Below are 16,217 nucleotides of genomic sequence, written 5' to 3' on the forward strand. Positions count from 1 at the left end.
CTCACTACTGCAGGGCCATAATAGGGTTAGGTTCCCCCTTTGCCATTTGCTGAGAATTCTGACTAAAGTATCTGCCACCACATTTTTGTTGAATTTCTTATTGCTGTTTATGTCTAATGTCAAGATAGGCAGGAAGTACAGAGAGGATAGCCTGTGGTATGAGAGGATAGCCTGTGGGCAGAGAGGATAGCCTGTGTGATGAGAGGATAGCCTGTGTGATGAGAGGTTAGACTGTGTGATGAGAGGATAGCCTGTGGGCAGAGAGGATAGCCTGTGGGCAGAGAGGATAGCCTGTGGGCAGAGAGGATAGCCTGTGTGCTGAGAGGATAGCCTGTGGGCAGAGAGGATAGCCTGTGGGCAGAGAGGATAGCCTGTGGGCAGAGAGGATAGCCTGTGTGATGAGAGAATAGCATGTGTGATTAGAGGATAGCCTGTGTGATGAGAGGATAGCCTGTGTGATGAGAAGATAGCCTGTGTGATGAGAGGATAGCCTGTGGGATGAGAGGATAGCCTGTGGGCAGAGAGGATAGCCTGTGGGCAGAGAGGATAGACTGTGTGCTGAGAGAATAGCCTGTGGGATGAGAGGATAGCCTGTGGGCAGAGAGGATAGCCTGTGTGATGAGAAGATAGCATGTGGGATGAGAGGATAGCCTGTGGGATGAGAGGATAGCCTGTGGGCAGAGAGGATAGCCTGTGGGCAGAGAGGATAGCCTGTGGGCAGAGAGGATAGCCTGTGTGATGAGAGGATAGCCTGTGTGATGAGAAGATAGCATGTGTGATGAGAGGATAGCCTATGTGATGAGAAGATAGCCTGTGTGATGAGAGGATAGCCTGTGTGATGAGAGGATAGCCTGTGTGATGAGAGGATAGACTGTGTGATGAGAGGATAGACTGTGTGATGAGAGAATAGCATGTGTGATGAGAGGATAGCCTGTGTGATGAGAAGATAGCATGTGTGATGAGAGGATAGCCTGTGGGCAGAGAGGATAGCCTGTGGGCAGAGAGGATAGCCTGTGGGCAGAGAGGATAGCCTGTGGGCAGAGAGGATAGCCTGTGGGCAGAGAGGATAGACTGTGTGCTGAGAGAATAGCCTGTGGGATGAGAGGATAGCCTGTGGGCAGAGAGGATAGCCTGTGGGCAGAGAGGATAGCCTGTGGGCAGAGAGGATAGCCTGTGGTATGAGAGGATAGCCTGTGGGCAGAGAGGATAGCCTGTGTGATGAGAGGATAGCCTGTGTGATGAGAGGATAGACTGTGTGATGAGAGGATAGCCTGTGGGCAGAGAGGATAGCCTGTGGGCAGAGAGGATAGCCTGTGGGCAGAGAGGATAGCCTGTGTGCTGAGAGGATAGCCTGTGGGCAGAGAGGATAGCCTGTGGGCAGAGAGGATAGCCTGTGGGCAGAGAGGATAGCCTGTGGGCAGAGAGGATAGCCTGTGTGATGAGAGAATAGCATGTGTGATTAGAGGATAGCCTGTGTGATGAGAGGATAGCCTGTGTGATGAGAAGATAGCCTGTGTGATGAGAGGATAGCCTGTGGGATGAGAGGATAGCCTGTGGGCAGAGAGGATAGCCTGTGGGCAGAGAGGATAGCCTGTGTGATGAGAGAATAGCATGTGTGATTAGAGGATAGCCTGTGTGATGAGAGGATAGCCTGTGTGATGAGAAGATAGCATGTGGGATGAGAGGATAGCCTGTGGGATGAGAGGATAGCCTGTGGGCAGAGAGGATAGCCTGTGGGCAGAGAGGATAGCCTGTGGGCAGAGAGGATAGCCTGTGTGATGAGAGGATAGCATGTGTGATGAGAAGATAGCATGTGTGATGAGTGGATAGCCTATGTGATGAGAAGATAGCCTGTGTGATGAGAGGATAGCCTGTGTGATGAGAGGATAGCCTGTGTGATGAGAGGATAGACTGTGTGATGAGAGGATAGACTGTGTGATGAGAGAATAGCATGTGTGATGAGAGGATAGCCTGTGTGATGAGAAGATAGCATGTGTGATGAGAGGATAGCCTGTGGGCAGAGAGGATAGCCTGTGGGCAGAGAGGATAGCCTGTGGGCAGAGAGGATAGCCTGTGGGCAGAGAGGATAGCCTGTGGGCAGAGAGGATAGACTGTGTGCTGAGAGAATAGCCTGTGGGATGAGAGGATAGCCTGTGGGCAGAGAGGATAGCCTGTGGGCAGAGAGGATAGCCTGTGTGATGAGAAGATAGCATGTGTGATGAGAGGATAGCCTGTGTGATGAGAAGATAGCATGTGGGCAGAGAGGATAGCCTGTGGGCAGAGAGGATAGCCTGTGGGCAGAGAGGATAGACTGTGTGCTGAGAGAATAGCCTGTGGGATGAGAGGATAGCCTGTGGGCAGAGAGGATAGCCTGTGGGCAGAGAGGATAGACTGTGTGATGAGAGGATAGCCTGTGTGATGAGAAAATAGCCTGTGGGATGAGAGGATAGCCTGTGGGCAGAGAGGATAGCCTGTGGGCAGAGAGGATAGCCTGTGTGATGAGAGGATAGCCTGTGTGATGAGAATATAGCATGTGTGATGAGAGGATAGCCTGTGTGATGAGAAGATAGCCTGTGGGCAGAGAGGATAGCCTGTGGGCAGAGAGGATAGCCTGTGGGCAGAGAGGATAGACTGTGTGCTGAGAGAATAGCCTGTGTGATGGGAGGATAGCCTGTGTGTAGTGAGGATAGCCTGTGTGATGAGAGGATAGCCTGTGTGATGAGAGGATAGCCTGTGTGATGAGAGGATAGCCTGTGGGCAGAGAGGATAGCCTGTGGGCAGAGAGGATAGCCTGTGGGCAGAGAGGATAGCCTGTGTGATGAGAGGAAAGCCTGTGTGATGAGAGAATAGCCTGTGTGATGAGAGGATAGCCTGTGTGATGAGAGGATAGCCTGTGTGATGAGAGGATAGCCTGTGTGATGAGAGGATAGCCTGTGTGATGAGAAGATAGCCTGTGTGATGAGAAGATAGCATGTGTGATGAGAGGATAGCCTGTGTGATGAGAAGATAGCATGTGTGATGAGAGGATAGCCTGTGGGCAGAGAGGATAGCCTGTGGGCAGAGAGGATAGCCTGTGGGCAGAGAGGATAGCCTGTGTGATGAGAGGAAAGCCTGTGTGATGAGAGAATAGCCTGTGTGATGAGAGGATAGCCTGTGTGATGAGAGGATAGCCTGTGTGATGAGAGGATAGCCTGTGTGATGAGAAGATAGCCTGTGTGATGAGAAGATAGCATGTGTGATGAGAGGATAGCCTGTGTGATGAGAAGATAGCATGTGTGATGAGAGGATAGCCTGTGTGATGAGAGGATGGCCTGTGTGATGAGAGGATGGCCTGTGTGATGAGAGGATGGCCTGTGTGATGAGAGGATGGCCTGTGGGCAGAGAGGATAGCCTGTGTGCAGAGAGGATAGTCTGTGTGCAGAGAGGATAGTCTGTGTGCAGAGAGGATAGTCTGTGTGCAGAGAGGATAGTCTGTGTGCAGAGAGGATAGCCTGTGTGCAGAGAGGATAGCCTGTGTGCAGAGAGGATAGCCTGTGTGCAGAGAGGATAGCCTGTGTGCAGTGAGGATAGCCTGTGTGCAGAGAGGATAGCCTGTGTGCAGAGAGGATAGCCTGTGTGCAGTGAGGATAGCCTGTGTGCAGTGAGGATAGCCTGTGTGCAGTGAGGATAGCCTGTGTGCAGAGAGGATAGCCTGTGTGATGGGAGGATAGCCTGTGTGATGGGAGGATAGCCTGTGTGATGGGAGGATAGCCTGCGTGCAGAGAGGATAGCCTGCGTGCAGAGAGGATAGCCTGTGTGCAGTGAGGATAGCCTGCGTGCAGCGAGGATAGCCTGTGTGTAGAGAGGATAGCCTGTGTGATGGGAGGATAGCCTGTGTGATGGGAGGATAGCCTGTGTGCAGTGAGGATAGCCTGTGTGCAGAGAGGATAGCCTGTGTGCAGAGAGGATAGCCTGTGTGCAGAGAGGATAGCCTGTGTGCAGAGAGGATAGCCTGTGTGTAGTGAGGATAGCCTGTGTGATGGGAGGATAGCCTGTGTGATGAGAGGATAGCCTGTGTGATGGGAGGATAGCCTGTGTGCAGAGAGGATAGCCTGTGTGCAGAGAGAATAGCCTGTGTGATGAGAGGATAGCCTGTGTGATGGGAGGATAGCCTGTGTGCAGTGAGGATAGCCTGTGTGCAGAGAGGATAGCCTGTGTGCAGAGAGGATAGCCTGTGTGCAGAGAGGATAGCCTGTGTGCAGAGAGGATAGCCTGTGTGTAGTGAGGATAGCCTGTGTGATGGGAGGATAGCCTGTGTGAGGGGAGGATAGCCTGTGTGAGGGGAGGATAGCCTGTGTGAGGGGAGGATAGCCTGTGTGCAGTGAGGATAGCCTGTGTGAGGGGAGGATAGCCTGTGTGCAGAGAGGATAGCCTGTGTGATGGGAGGATAGCCTGTGTGCAGAGAGGATAGCCTGTGTGATGGGAGGATAGCCTGCGTGCAGAGAGGATAGCCTGTGTGTAGTGAGGATAGCCTGTGTGATGGGAGGATAGCCTGTGTGATAAGAGGATATCCAGTGGGCCTAGACTAGTGGTTCTCAACCTACAGTACATGCACCTCTAGGAGTTTTCTCCACAGTGGGGATATAAGTTATAGACTACTGGTCTGTATTACATGCTGCGCTGTATGGAGGTCCCCCCTAGTCCAGATCACACCGTACTGATGGAGGGATTTCATTGAATCAAAGCTTGTGCACTCCTCCTTCTGTCAGCGCCACCTTCTCAATCAGAAGTCCTAACAGTAGTAGTAACTGACATGTCTGAAGAGCTGGATGAGGTATGACCTTTTGCCATGGGTACTGCAGGTGGATTACTACTGACCCCTAATGACCCTCTTAATGTGTTCTTCATTATTCTATGTCACGAATGATACCCCTGTGACACATAGCCTGTAGTTTGCAGCTACACATGAAGATGTTGGAGTGGTGACCCTGATGGAAGGTTAACTGTCAGCACCCAACTAGCCGGTTCACACTAAGAGCAGAGAGCAGCCCTGCATGGCTGGTTGGTCGTAGGTCGTAAAGACTATGGACTTCTAGATTACTCCTTACTCCAGTGTCATAGACTGACTGCATCCAGATTCATCTGCTACAATCATTTATGGGGCAATGACAATGTCAGACTACTCCAGAACAGGACTACAGCATGCTTCTATTTGGCTGCAGCCTCCTGACATACCTGCAGGTGGAGGAGGTGCTGTACCCGGTTTAGGTCTTATTTGGGGTTTAGGCTTCAGTCTGGTTAAGACCTTTTTTCCTTCAGGCTCAGTCTCCGTCTGCTCCTTTTTGGCACTGTTGTCCCTCTGTCCTCCAGGGCTGTTGATGGGCCACTTCTTGAGCCCATGGGTTGACTTGTTCTCCGTGGTTCTAGTTTCTGGGGTGCTGAGGGGTCGGGCAGGCAATCTGTCACAAGAAGTGGAGCTACGGAGCACTGTCTGAGGAAGCTTGGTGATGAATTTCTTCTCCACATACTTTGCTCGGATCCAGATTTCCTTCTCACTGCTAAAGGAAGTGAGAATCCAATATTAGGGTGCGTTCACACGATGTAACGTGCAGCGTGATCTGGCACGTATACGGCGTGTCAGCGTTTGCGCGCTGTAAAAGCTCCCATTGATTTCAATGGGAGTTAGAATCATATACGCCGCGTTATTTTCCGCCCGTGATTTTGCGGCCGCAAAATCACGGGCGCAAAATAACGCGGCGTATACGCTCCTAACTCACATTGAAATAAATGGAAGCATTTTGAGCGCGTCATCTGTATACGTGCCAGATTGCGCTCCACTTTCCTCCGTGTGAACGCACCCTTAAGGCTGCCTTCACACGGAGCAATGGTGGGCTCAATTTGAGCTTCTTTTTACAGGTGTAGAACTCCGAGGGTCACGTTAACGTTGCATTCATGTAACGTTTTTTTACTATGAGCGCATATGCGGTGTTTTTTGCTCGCGTACATGCTCTGCGTTTTTAACGGAGCGTGTAAGCGAACAAAAAAGGCCGCGTATGCACTCATAGTAAAAAACGCCGCGTGAATGCAACATTAACGGGACCTTCGGAGTTCTATATACATGCCAGATTACGTTGCACATTACATCGTGTGAACGCATCATCAGGGTAAAAAACTGGTTATATGGTCATGAATACATGGGGGAGGAGCACACCATGACTGCAGGAAAGCAGGGAATGGAGCATCATGTGACTGTAGGGAAGAAGGATGTGGAGCATCATGTGACTGTATGGATGCAGGGGGTGGAGCATCAAGTGATTGTTGGTAAGCAAGGGAGCATAGTGGGACTGTACAGAAGCAGGGGTGGAGCATAGTGTGATTATCGGGGAGGAGCATAGTGTTACTGCAGGGGAGGAGCATAGTGCGACTATACAGAAACGGGGGTGGAGCATAGTGTGTAGGGGAGGAGAATAGTGTGACTGTAGGGGAGGAGCATAGTGTGACTGTAGGGGAGCAGGGGAGGAGCAGTGTGACTGTAGCGGAGCAGGAGTGGAGCATAGTGTGACTGTAGGGGAGCAAGGGAGAAGCATAGTGTGACGTTAGGGGAGCAGGGGAGAAACATAGTGTGACTGTAGGGGAGCAGGCGGGGTGCATAGTGTGACTGTGGGGAGAAGGAGTGGAGCATAGTGTGACTGTAGGGGAGCAGGAGTGGAGCATAGTGTGACTGTAGGGGAGCAGGCGGGGAGCATAGTGTGACTGTAGGGGAGCAGAGGAGGAGAACAGTGTGACTGTAGGGGAGCAGGAGTGGAGCATAGTGTGACTGTAGGGGAGCAGGCGGGGAGCATAGGGTGACTGTAGGGGATCAGGGGAGAAGCATAGTGTGACGGTAGGGGAGCAGAGAAGGAGAACAGTGTGACTGTAGGGGAGCAGGAGTGGAGCATAGTGTGACTGTAGGGGAGCAGAGGAGGAGAACAGTGTGACTGTAGGGGAGCAGGAGTGGAGCATAGTGTGACTGTAGGGGAGCAGGCGGGGAGCATAGGGTGACTGTAGGGGATCAGGGGAGAAGCATAGTGTGACGGTAGGGGAGCAGAGAAGGAGAACAGTGTGACTGTAGGGGAGCAGGAGTGGAGCATAGTGTGACTGTAGGGGAGCAGGAGTGGAGCATAGTGTGACTGTAGGGGAGCAGGCGGGGAGCATAGGGTGACTGTAGGGGATCAGGGGAGAAGCATAGTGTGACGGTAGGGGAGCAGAGAAGGAGAACAGTGTGACTGTAGGGGAGCAGGAGTGGAGCATAGTGTGACTGTAGGGGAGCAGAGGAGGAGAACAGTGTGACTGTAGGGGAGCAGGAGTGGAGCATAGTGTGACTGTAGGGGAGCAGGCGGGGAGCATAGGGTGACTGTAGGGGATCAGGGGAGAAGCATAGTGTGACGGTAGGGGAGCAGAGAAGGAGAACAGTGTGACTGTAGGGGAGCAGGAGTGGAGCATAGTGTGACTGTAGGGGAGCAGGCGGGGAGCATAGTGTGACTGTAGGGGAGCAGGCGGGGAGCATAGGGTGACTGTAGGGGATCAGGGGAGAAGCATAGTGTGACGGTAGGGGAGCAGAGAAGGAGAACAGTGTGACTGTAGGGGAGCAGGAGTGGAGCATAGTGTGACTGTAGGGGAGCAGAGGAGGAGAACAGTGTGACTGTAGGGGAGCAGAGGAGGAGAACAGTGTGACTGTAGGGAAGCAGGAGTGGAGCATAGTGTGACTGTAGGGGAGCAGAGGAGGAGAACAGTGTGACTGTAGGGAAGCAGGAGTGGAGCATAGTGTGACTGTAGGGGAGCAGAGGAGGAGAACAGTGTGACTGTAGGGAAGCAGGAGTGGAGCATAGTGTGACTGTAGGGGAGCAGAGGAGGAGAACAGTGTGACTGTAGGGGAGCAGGTGTTTAATCATCATATGACCGCTCATGAAATTACAAAAGAGGCCCAAAGACACCAGGGAACATGCACCAGACACAGCAATGGAGCCCAGAAGAGGTGAGTGTAGGGGAATATCAGTGTTTATTATTTTACCTCCTAAGGGCGGCCGCTAATCTTACTCAAAGGTCTAAAGATACCCCAAGGTATAATAGTCATTTACCAACGGTGAATCCCAAAAATCTTATTCTAACTAATCCACTTCTTACAAAACAATTAGTTCATCGCTGGTAGCACAAGGGGGGTACATAGGGGGCATTATACCGTGTGAGGTACTAATTGAGCATTACACTGTATGAGGCACTAAGCGAGTATTATACCGTGTGAGGCACTATGTCAGCATTATAACGTGTGAGGCACTAAGCGAGTATTATACCGTGTGAGGCACTAAGCGAGCATTATACCGTGTGAGGCACTATGTCAGCATTATAACGTGTGAGGCACTAAGCGAGCATTATACCATGTGAGGCACTATGTGAGCATTATAACGTATGAGGCACTAAGCGAGTATTATAACGTGTGAGGCACTATGTGAGCATTATACCATGTGAGGCACTATGTGAGCATTATAACGTATGAGGCACTAAGCGAGTATTATAACGTGTGAGGCACTAAGCGAGTATTATACCGTGTGAGGCACTAAGCGAGTATTATACCGTGTGAGGCACTAAGCGAGTATTATAACGTGTGAGGCACTAAGCGAGTATTATAACGTGTGAGGCACTAAGCGAGTATTATACCGTGTGAGGCACTAAGCGAGTATTATACCGTGTGAGGCACTAAGCGAGTATTATAACGTGTGAGGCACTAAGCGAGTATTATAACGTGTGAGGCACTAAGCGAGTATTATAACGTGTGAGGCACTAAGCGAGTATTATACCGTGTGAGGCACTATGTGAGCATTATAACGTGTGAGGCACTAAGCGAGTATTATAACGTGTGAGGCACTAAGCGAGTATTATACCGTGTGAGGCACTATGTGAGCATTATCACGTGTGAGGCACTAAGCGAGCATTATACCATGTGAGGCACTATGTCAGCATTATCACGTGTGAGGCACTAAGCGAGTATTATACCGTGTGAGGCACTATGTGAGCATTATACCGTGTGAGGCACTAAGCGAGCATTATACCGTGTGAGGCACTATGTGAGCATTATAACGTGTGAGGCACTATGTGAGCATTATAACGTGTGAGGCACTATGTGAGCATTATAACGTGTGAGGCACTAAGCGAGTATTATACCGTGTGAGGCACTATGTGAGCATTATAACGTGTGAGGCACTAAGCGAGCATTATACCGTGTGAGGCACTATGTCAGCATTATAACGTGTGAGGCACTAAGCGAGTATTATACCGTGTGAGGCACTATGTGAGCATTATACCGTGTGAGGCACTAAGCGAGCATTATACCGTGTGAGGCACTATGTCAGCATTATAACGTGTGAGGCACTAAGCGAGCATTATACCATGTGAGGCACTAAGCGAGCATTGGACTGTGTGAGGCACTATGTGAGCATTATAACGTGTGAGGCACTATGTGAGCATTATACCGTGTGAGGCACTAAGCGAGCATTATACCGTGTGAGGCACTATGTCAGCATTATAACGTGTGAGGCACTAAGCGAGCATTATACCATGTGAGGCACTAAGCGAGCATTGGACTGTGTGAGGCACTATGTGAGCATTATAACGTGTGAGGCACTATGTGAGCATTATACCATGTGAGGCACTAAGCGAGCATTGGACTGTGTGAGGCACTATGTGAGCATTATAACGTGTGAGGCACTAAGCGAGCATTATACCATGTGAGGCACTAAGCGAGCATTGGACTGTGTGAGGCACTATGTGAGCATTATAACGTGTGAGGCACTATGTGAGCATTATAACGTGTGAGGCACTAAGCGAGTATTATACCGTGTGAGGCACTATGTGAGCATTATAACGTGTGAGGCACTAAGCGAGCATTATACCGTGTGAGGCACTATGTCAGCATTATAACGTGTGAGGCACTAAGCGAGTATTATACCGTGTGAGGCACTATGTGAGCATTATAACGTGTGAGGCACTAAGCGAGCATTATACCGTGTGAGGCACTGTGTGAGCATTATAACGTGTGAGGCACTAGACGAGCATTATACCGTGTGAGGCACTATGTCAGCATTATAACGTGTGAGGCACTAAGCGAGTATTATACCGTGTGAGGCACTATGTGAGCATTATAACGTGTGAGGCACTAAGCGAGCATTATAACGTGTGAGGCACTAAGCGAGTATTATACCGTGTGAGGCACTATGTCAGCTTTATAACGTGTGAGGCACTAAGCGAGTATTATACCGTGTGAGGCACTATGTGAGCATTATAACGTATGAGGCACTAAGCGAGCATTATACCATGTGAGGCACTAAGCGAGCGTTGGACTGTGTGAGGCACTATGTGAGCATTATAACGTGTGAGGCACTATGTGAGCATTATAACGTGTGAGGCACTAAGCGAGTGTTATACCGTGTGAGGCACTATGTGAGCATTATAACGTGTGAGGCACTAAGCGAGCATTATACCATGTGAGGCACTATGTGAGCATTATAACGTGTGAGGCACTAAGCGAGTATTATACCGTGTGAGGCACTATGTCAGCATTATACCGTGTGAGGCACTAAGCGAGTATTATACCGTGTGAGGCACTATGTCAGCATTATACCATGTGAGGCACTATGTGAGCATTATAACGTGTGAGGCACTAAGCGAGTATTATACCGTGTGAGGCACTATGTGAGCATTATAACGTGTGAGGCACTAGACGAGCATTGGACTGTGTGAGGCACTAAGCGAGTATTATACCGTGTGAGGCACTATGTGAGCATTATAACGTGTGAGGCACTAAGCGAACATTATGCCGTGTGAGGCACTATGTCAGCATTATAACGTGTGAGGCACTAAGCGAGTATTATACCGTGTGAGGCACTATGTGAGCATTATAACGTGTGAGGCACTAGACGAGCATTATACCATGTGAGGCACTAAGCGAGCATTGGACTGTGTGAGGCACTATGTGAGCATTATAACGTGTGAGGCACTATGTGAGCATTATAACGTGTGAGGCACTAAGCGAGTATTATACCGTGTGAGGCACTATGTGAGCATTATAACGTGTGAGGCACTAAGCGAGCATTATAACGTGTGAGGCACTAAGCGAGTATTATACCGTGTGAGGCACTATGTGAGCATTATAACGTGTGAGGCACTAAGCGAGCATTATACCGTGTGAGGCACTATGTGAGCATTATAACGTGTGAGGCACTAAGCGAGTATTATACCGTGTGAGGCACTATGTGAGCATTATAAAGTGTGAGGCACTATGTGAGCATTATAACGTGTGAGGCACTAAGCGAGTATTATACCGTGTGAGGCACTATGTAAGCATTATAACGTGTGAGGCACTAAGCGAGTATTATACCGTGTGAGGCACTATGTGAGCATTATAAAGTGTGAGGCACTATGTGAGCATTATAACGTGTGAGGCACTAAGCGAGTATTATACCGTGTGAGGCACTATGTGAGCATTATAAAGTGTGAGGCACTATGTGAGCATTATAACGTGTGAGGCACTAAGCGAGTATTATACCGTGTGAGGCACTATGTGAGCATTATAAAGTGTGAGGCACTATGTGAGCATTATAACGTGTGAGGCACTAAGCGAGTATTATACCGTGTGAGGCACTATGTGAGCATTATAACGTGTGAGGCACTAAGCGAGTATTATACCATGTGAGGCACTATGTGAGCATTATAAAGTGTGAGGCACTATGTGAGCATTATAACGTGTGAGGCACTAAGCGAGTATTATACCGTGTGAGGCACTATGTCAGCATTATACCGTGTGAGGCACTAAGCGAGTATTATACCGTGTGAGGCACTATGTCAGCATTATACCATGTGAGGCACTATGTGAGCATTATAACGTGTGAGGCACTAAGCGAGCATTATACCGTGTGAGGCACTATGTCAGCATTATAACGTGTGAGGCACTAAGCGAACATTATACCGTGTGAGGCACTATGTCAGCATTATAACGTGTGAGGCACTAAGCGAGCATTATACCGTGTGAGGCACTGTGTGAGCATTATAACGTGTGAGGCACTAAGCGAGTATTATACCGTGTGAGGCACTATGTGAGCATTATAAAGTGTGAGGCACTATGTGAGCATTATAACGTGTGAGGCACTAAGCGAGTATTATACCGTGTGAGGCACTATGTGAGCATTATAACGTGTGAGGCACTAAGCGAGTATTATACCGTGTGAGGCACTATGAGCATTATAAAGTGTGAGGCACTATGTGAGCATTATAACGTGTGAGGCACTAAGCGAGTATTATACCGTGTGAGGCACTATGTGAGCATTATAACGTGTGAGGCACTAAGCGAGTATTATACCGTGTGAGGCACTATGTGAGCATTATAAAGTGTGAGGCACTATGTGAGCATTATAACGTGTGAGGCACTAAGCGAGTATTATACCGTGTGAGGCACTATGTCAGCATTATACCGTGTGAGGCACTAAGCGAGTATTATACCGTGTGAGGCACTATGTCAGCATTATACCATGTGAGGCACTATGTGAGCATTATAACGTGTGAGGCACTAAGCGAGCATTATACCGTGTGAGGCACTATGTCAGCATTATAACGTGTGAGGCACTAAGCGAACATTATACCGTGTGAGGCACTATGTCAGCATTATAACGTGTGAGGCACTAAGCGAGCATTATACCGTGTGAGGCACTGTGTGAGCATTATAACGTGTGAGGCACTAGACGAGCATTATACCGTGTGAGGCACTATGTCAGCATTATAACGTGTGAGGCACTAAGCGAGTATTATACCGTGTGAGGCACTATGTGAGCATTATAACGTGTGAGGCACTAAGCGAGCATTATAACGTGTGAGGCACTAAGCGAGTATTATACCGTGTGAGGCACTATGTCAGCTTTATAACGTGTGAGGCACTAAGCGAGTATTATACCGTGTGAGGCACTATGTGAGCATTATAACGTATGAGGCACTAAGCGAGCATTATACCATGTGAGGCACTAAGCGAGCGTTGGACTGTGTGAGGCACTATGTGAGCATTATAACGTGTGAGGCACTATGTGAGCATTATAACGTGTGAGGCACTAAGCGAGTGTTATACCGTGTGAGGCACTATGTGAGCATTATAACGTGTGAGGCACTAAGCGAGCATTATACCATGTGAGGCACTATGTGAGCATTATAACGTGTGAGGCACTAAGCGAGTATTATACCGTGTGAGGCACTATGTCAGCATTATACCGTGTGAGGCACTAAGCGAGTATTATACCGTGTGAGGCACTATGTCAGCATTATACCATGTGAGGCACTATGTGAGCATTATAACGTGTGAGGCACTAAGCGAGTATTATACCGTGTGAGGCACTATGTGAGCATTATAACGTGTGAGGCACTAGACGAGCATTGGACTGTGTGAGGCACTAAGCGAGTATTATACCGTGTGAGGCACTAAGCGAACATTATGCCGTGTGAGGCACTATGTCAGCATTATAACGTGTGAGGCACTAAGCGAGTATTATACCATGTGAGGCACTAAGCGAGCATTGGACTGTGTGAGGCACTATGTGAGCATTATAACGTGTGAGGCACTATGTGAGCATTATAACGTGTGAGGCACTAAGCGAGTATTATACCGTGTGAGGCACTATGTGAGCATTATAACGTGTGAGGCACTAAGCGAGCATTATAACGTGTGAGGCACTAAGCGAGTATTATACCGTGTGAGGCACTATGTGAGCATTATAACGTGTGAGGCACTAAGCGAGCATTATAACGTGTGAGGCACTATGTGAGCATTATAACGTGTGAGGCACTAAGCGAGTATTATACCGTGTGAGGCACTATGTGAGCATTATAAAGTGTGAGGCACTATGTGAGCATTATAACGTGTGAGGCACTAAGCGAGTATTATACCGTGTGAGGCACTATGTGAGCATTATAACGTGTGAGGCACTAAGCGAGTATTATACCGTGTGAGGCACTATGTGAGCATTATAAAGTGTGAGGCACTATGTGAGCATTATAACGTGTGAGGCACTAAGCGAGTATTATACCGTGTGAGGCACTATGTCAGCATTATACCGTGTGAGGCACTAAGCGAGTATTATACCGTGTGAGGCACTATGTCAGCATTATACCATGTGAGGCACTATGTGAGCATTATAACGTGTGAGGCACTAGACGAGCATTATACCGTGTGAGGCACTATGTCAGCATTATAACGTGTGAGGCACTAAGCGAGTATTATACCGTGTGAGGCACTATGTGAGCATTATAACGTATGAGGCACTAAGCGAGCATTATACCATGTGAGGCACTAAGCGAGCATTGGACTGTGTGAGGCACTAAGCGAGTATTATACCGTGTGAGGCACTATGTGAGCATTATAACGTGTGAGGCACTAAGCGAACATTATGCCGTGTGAGGCACTATGTCAGCATTATAACGTGTGAGGCACTAAGCGAGTATTATACCGTGTGAGGCACTATGTGAGCATTATAACGTGTGAGACACTAGACGAGCATTATACCATGTGAGGCACTAAGCGAGCATTGGACTGTGTGAGGCACTATGTGAGCATTATAACGTGTGAGGCACTATGTGAGCATTATAACGTGTGAGGCACTATGTGAGCATTATAACGTGTGAGGCACTATGTGAGCATTATAACGTGTGAGGCACTATGTGAGCATTATAACGTGTGAGGCACTAAGCGAGTATTATACCGTGTGAGGCACTATGTGAGCATTATAACGTGTGAGGCACTAAGCGAGCATTATAACGTGTGAGGCACTAAGCGAGTATTATACCGTGTGAGGCACTATGTGAGCATTATAACGTGTGAGGCACTAAGCGAGCATTATAACGTGTGAGGCACTATGTGAGCATTATAACGTGTGAGGCACTAAGCGAGTATTATACCGTGTGAGGCACTATGTGTGCATTATAAAGTGTGAGGCACTATGTGAGCATTATAACGTGTGAGGCACTAAGCGAGTATTATACCGTGTGAGGCACTATGTGAGCATTATAAAGTGTGAGGCACTATGTGAGCATTATAACGTGTGAGGCACTAAGCGAGTATTATACCGTGTGAGGCACTATGTCAGCTTTATAACGTGTGAGGCACTAAGCGAGTATTATACCGTGTGAGGCACTATGTCAGCTTTATAACGTGTGAGGCACTAAGCGAGTATTATACCGTGTGAGGCACTATGTCAGCATTATAACGTGTGAGGCACTAAGCGAGTATTATACCGTGTGAGGCACTATGTGAGCATTATAACGTATGAGGCACTAAGCGAGCATTATATCATGTGAGGCACTAAGCGAGCGTTGGACTGTGTGAGGCACTATGTGAGCATTATAACGTGTGAGGCACTATGTGAGCATTATAACGTGTGAGGCACTAAGCGAGTATTATACCGTGTGAGGCACTATGTGAGCATTATAACGTGTGAGGCACTAAGCGATCATTATACCATGTGAGGCACTATGTGAGCATTATAACGTGTGAGGCACTAAGCGAGTATTATACCGTGTGAGGCACTATGTGAGCATTATAACGTATGAGGCACTAAGCGAGCATTATACCGTGTGAGGCACTATGTGAGCATTATAACATGTGAGGCACTAAGCGAGTATTATACCGTGTGAGGCACTATGTGAGCATTATAACGTGTGAGGCACTAAGCGAGCATTATACCATGTGAGGCACTAAGCGAGCATTGGACTGTGTGAGGCACTAAGCGAGCATTATACCGTGTGAGGCACTATGTGAGCATTATAACATGTGAGGCACTAAGCGAGTATTATACCGTGTGAGGCACTATGTGAGCATTATAACGTGTGAGGCACTAAGCGAGTATTATACCGTGTGAGGCACTATGTGAGCATTATAACGTATGAGGCACTAAGCGAGCATTATACCATGTGAGGCACTAAGCGAGCATTGGACTGTGTGAGGCACTAAGCGAGTATTATACCGTGTGAGGCACTATGTGAGCATTATAACGTGTGAGGCACTAAGCGAGTATTATACCGTGTGAGGCACTATGTGAGCATTATAACGTGTGAGGCACTAAGCGAGTATTATACCGTGTGAGGCACTATGTGAGCATTATAACGTGTGAGGCACTACGCGAGCATTATACCGTGTGAGGCACTATGTGAGCATTATAACGTGTGAGGCACTA

The 16,217-nt window shown here is 48.5% G+C and overlaps 1 protein-coding gene across 1 annotated transcript in view; it reads right to left on the reverse strand.

The window, feature by feature from the left end:
- The window catches only part of ACAP1 (ArfGAP with coiled-coil, ankyrin repeat and PH domains 1), a 157,585-nt gene that overhangs the window by 14,620 nt on the left and 126,748 nt on the right, over nt 1-16,217 (reverse strand). The window contains exon 17 of the mRNA XM_075261477.1: nt 5,215-5,537. Within this exon, the coding sequence (XP_075117578.1) occupies nt 5,215-5,537 (323 nt within the window). The remainder of the gene's footprint in view (nt 1-5,214; nt 5,538-16,217) is intronic.

The sequence above is a fragment of the Leptodactylus fuscus genome, unplaced genomic scaffold (genome assembly GCF_031893055.1).
Source record: "Leptodactylus fuscus isolate aLepFus1 unplaced genomic scaffold, aLepFus1.hap2 HAP2_SCAFFOLD_144, whole genome shotgun sequence".
Taxonomy (NCBI): Eukaryota; Metazoa; Chordata; class Amphibia; order Anura; family Leptodactylidae; genus Leptodactylus; species Leptodactylus fuscus.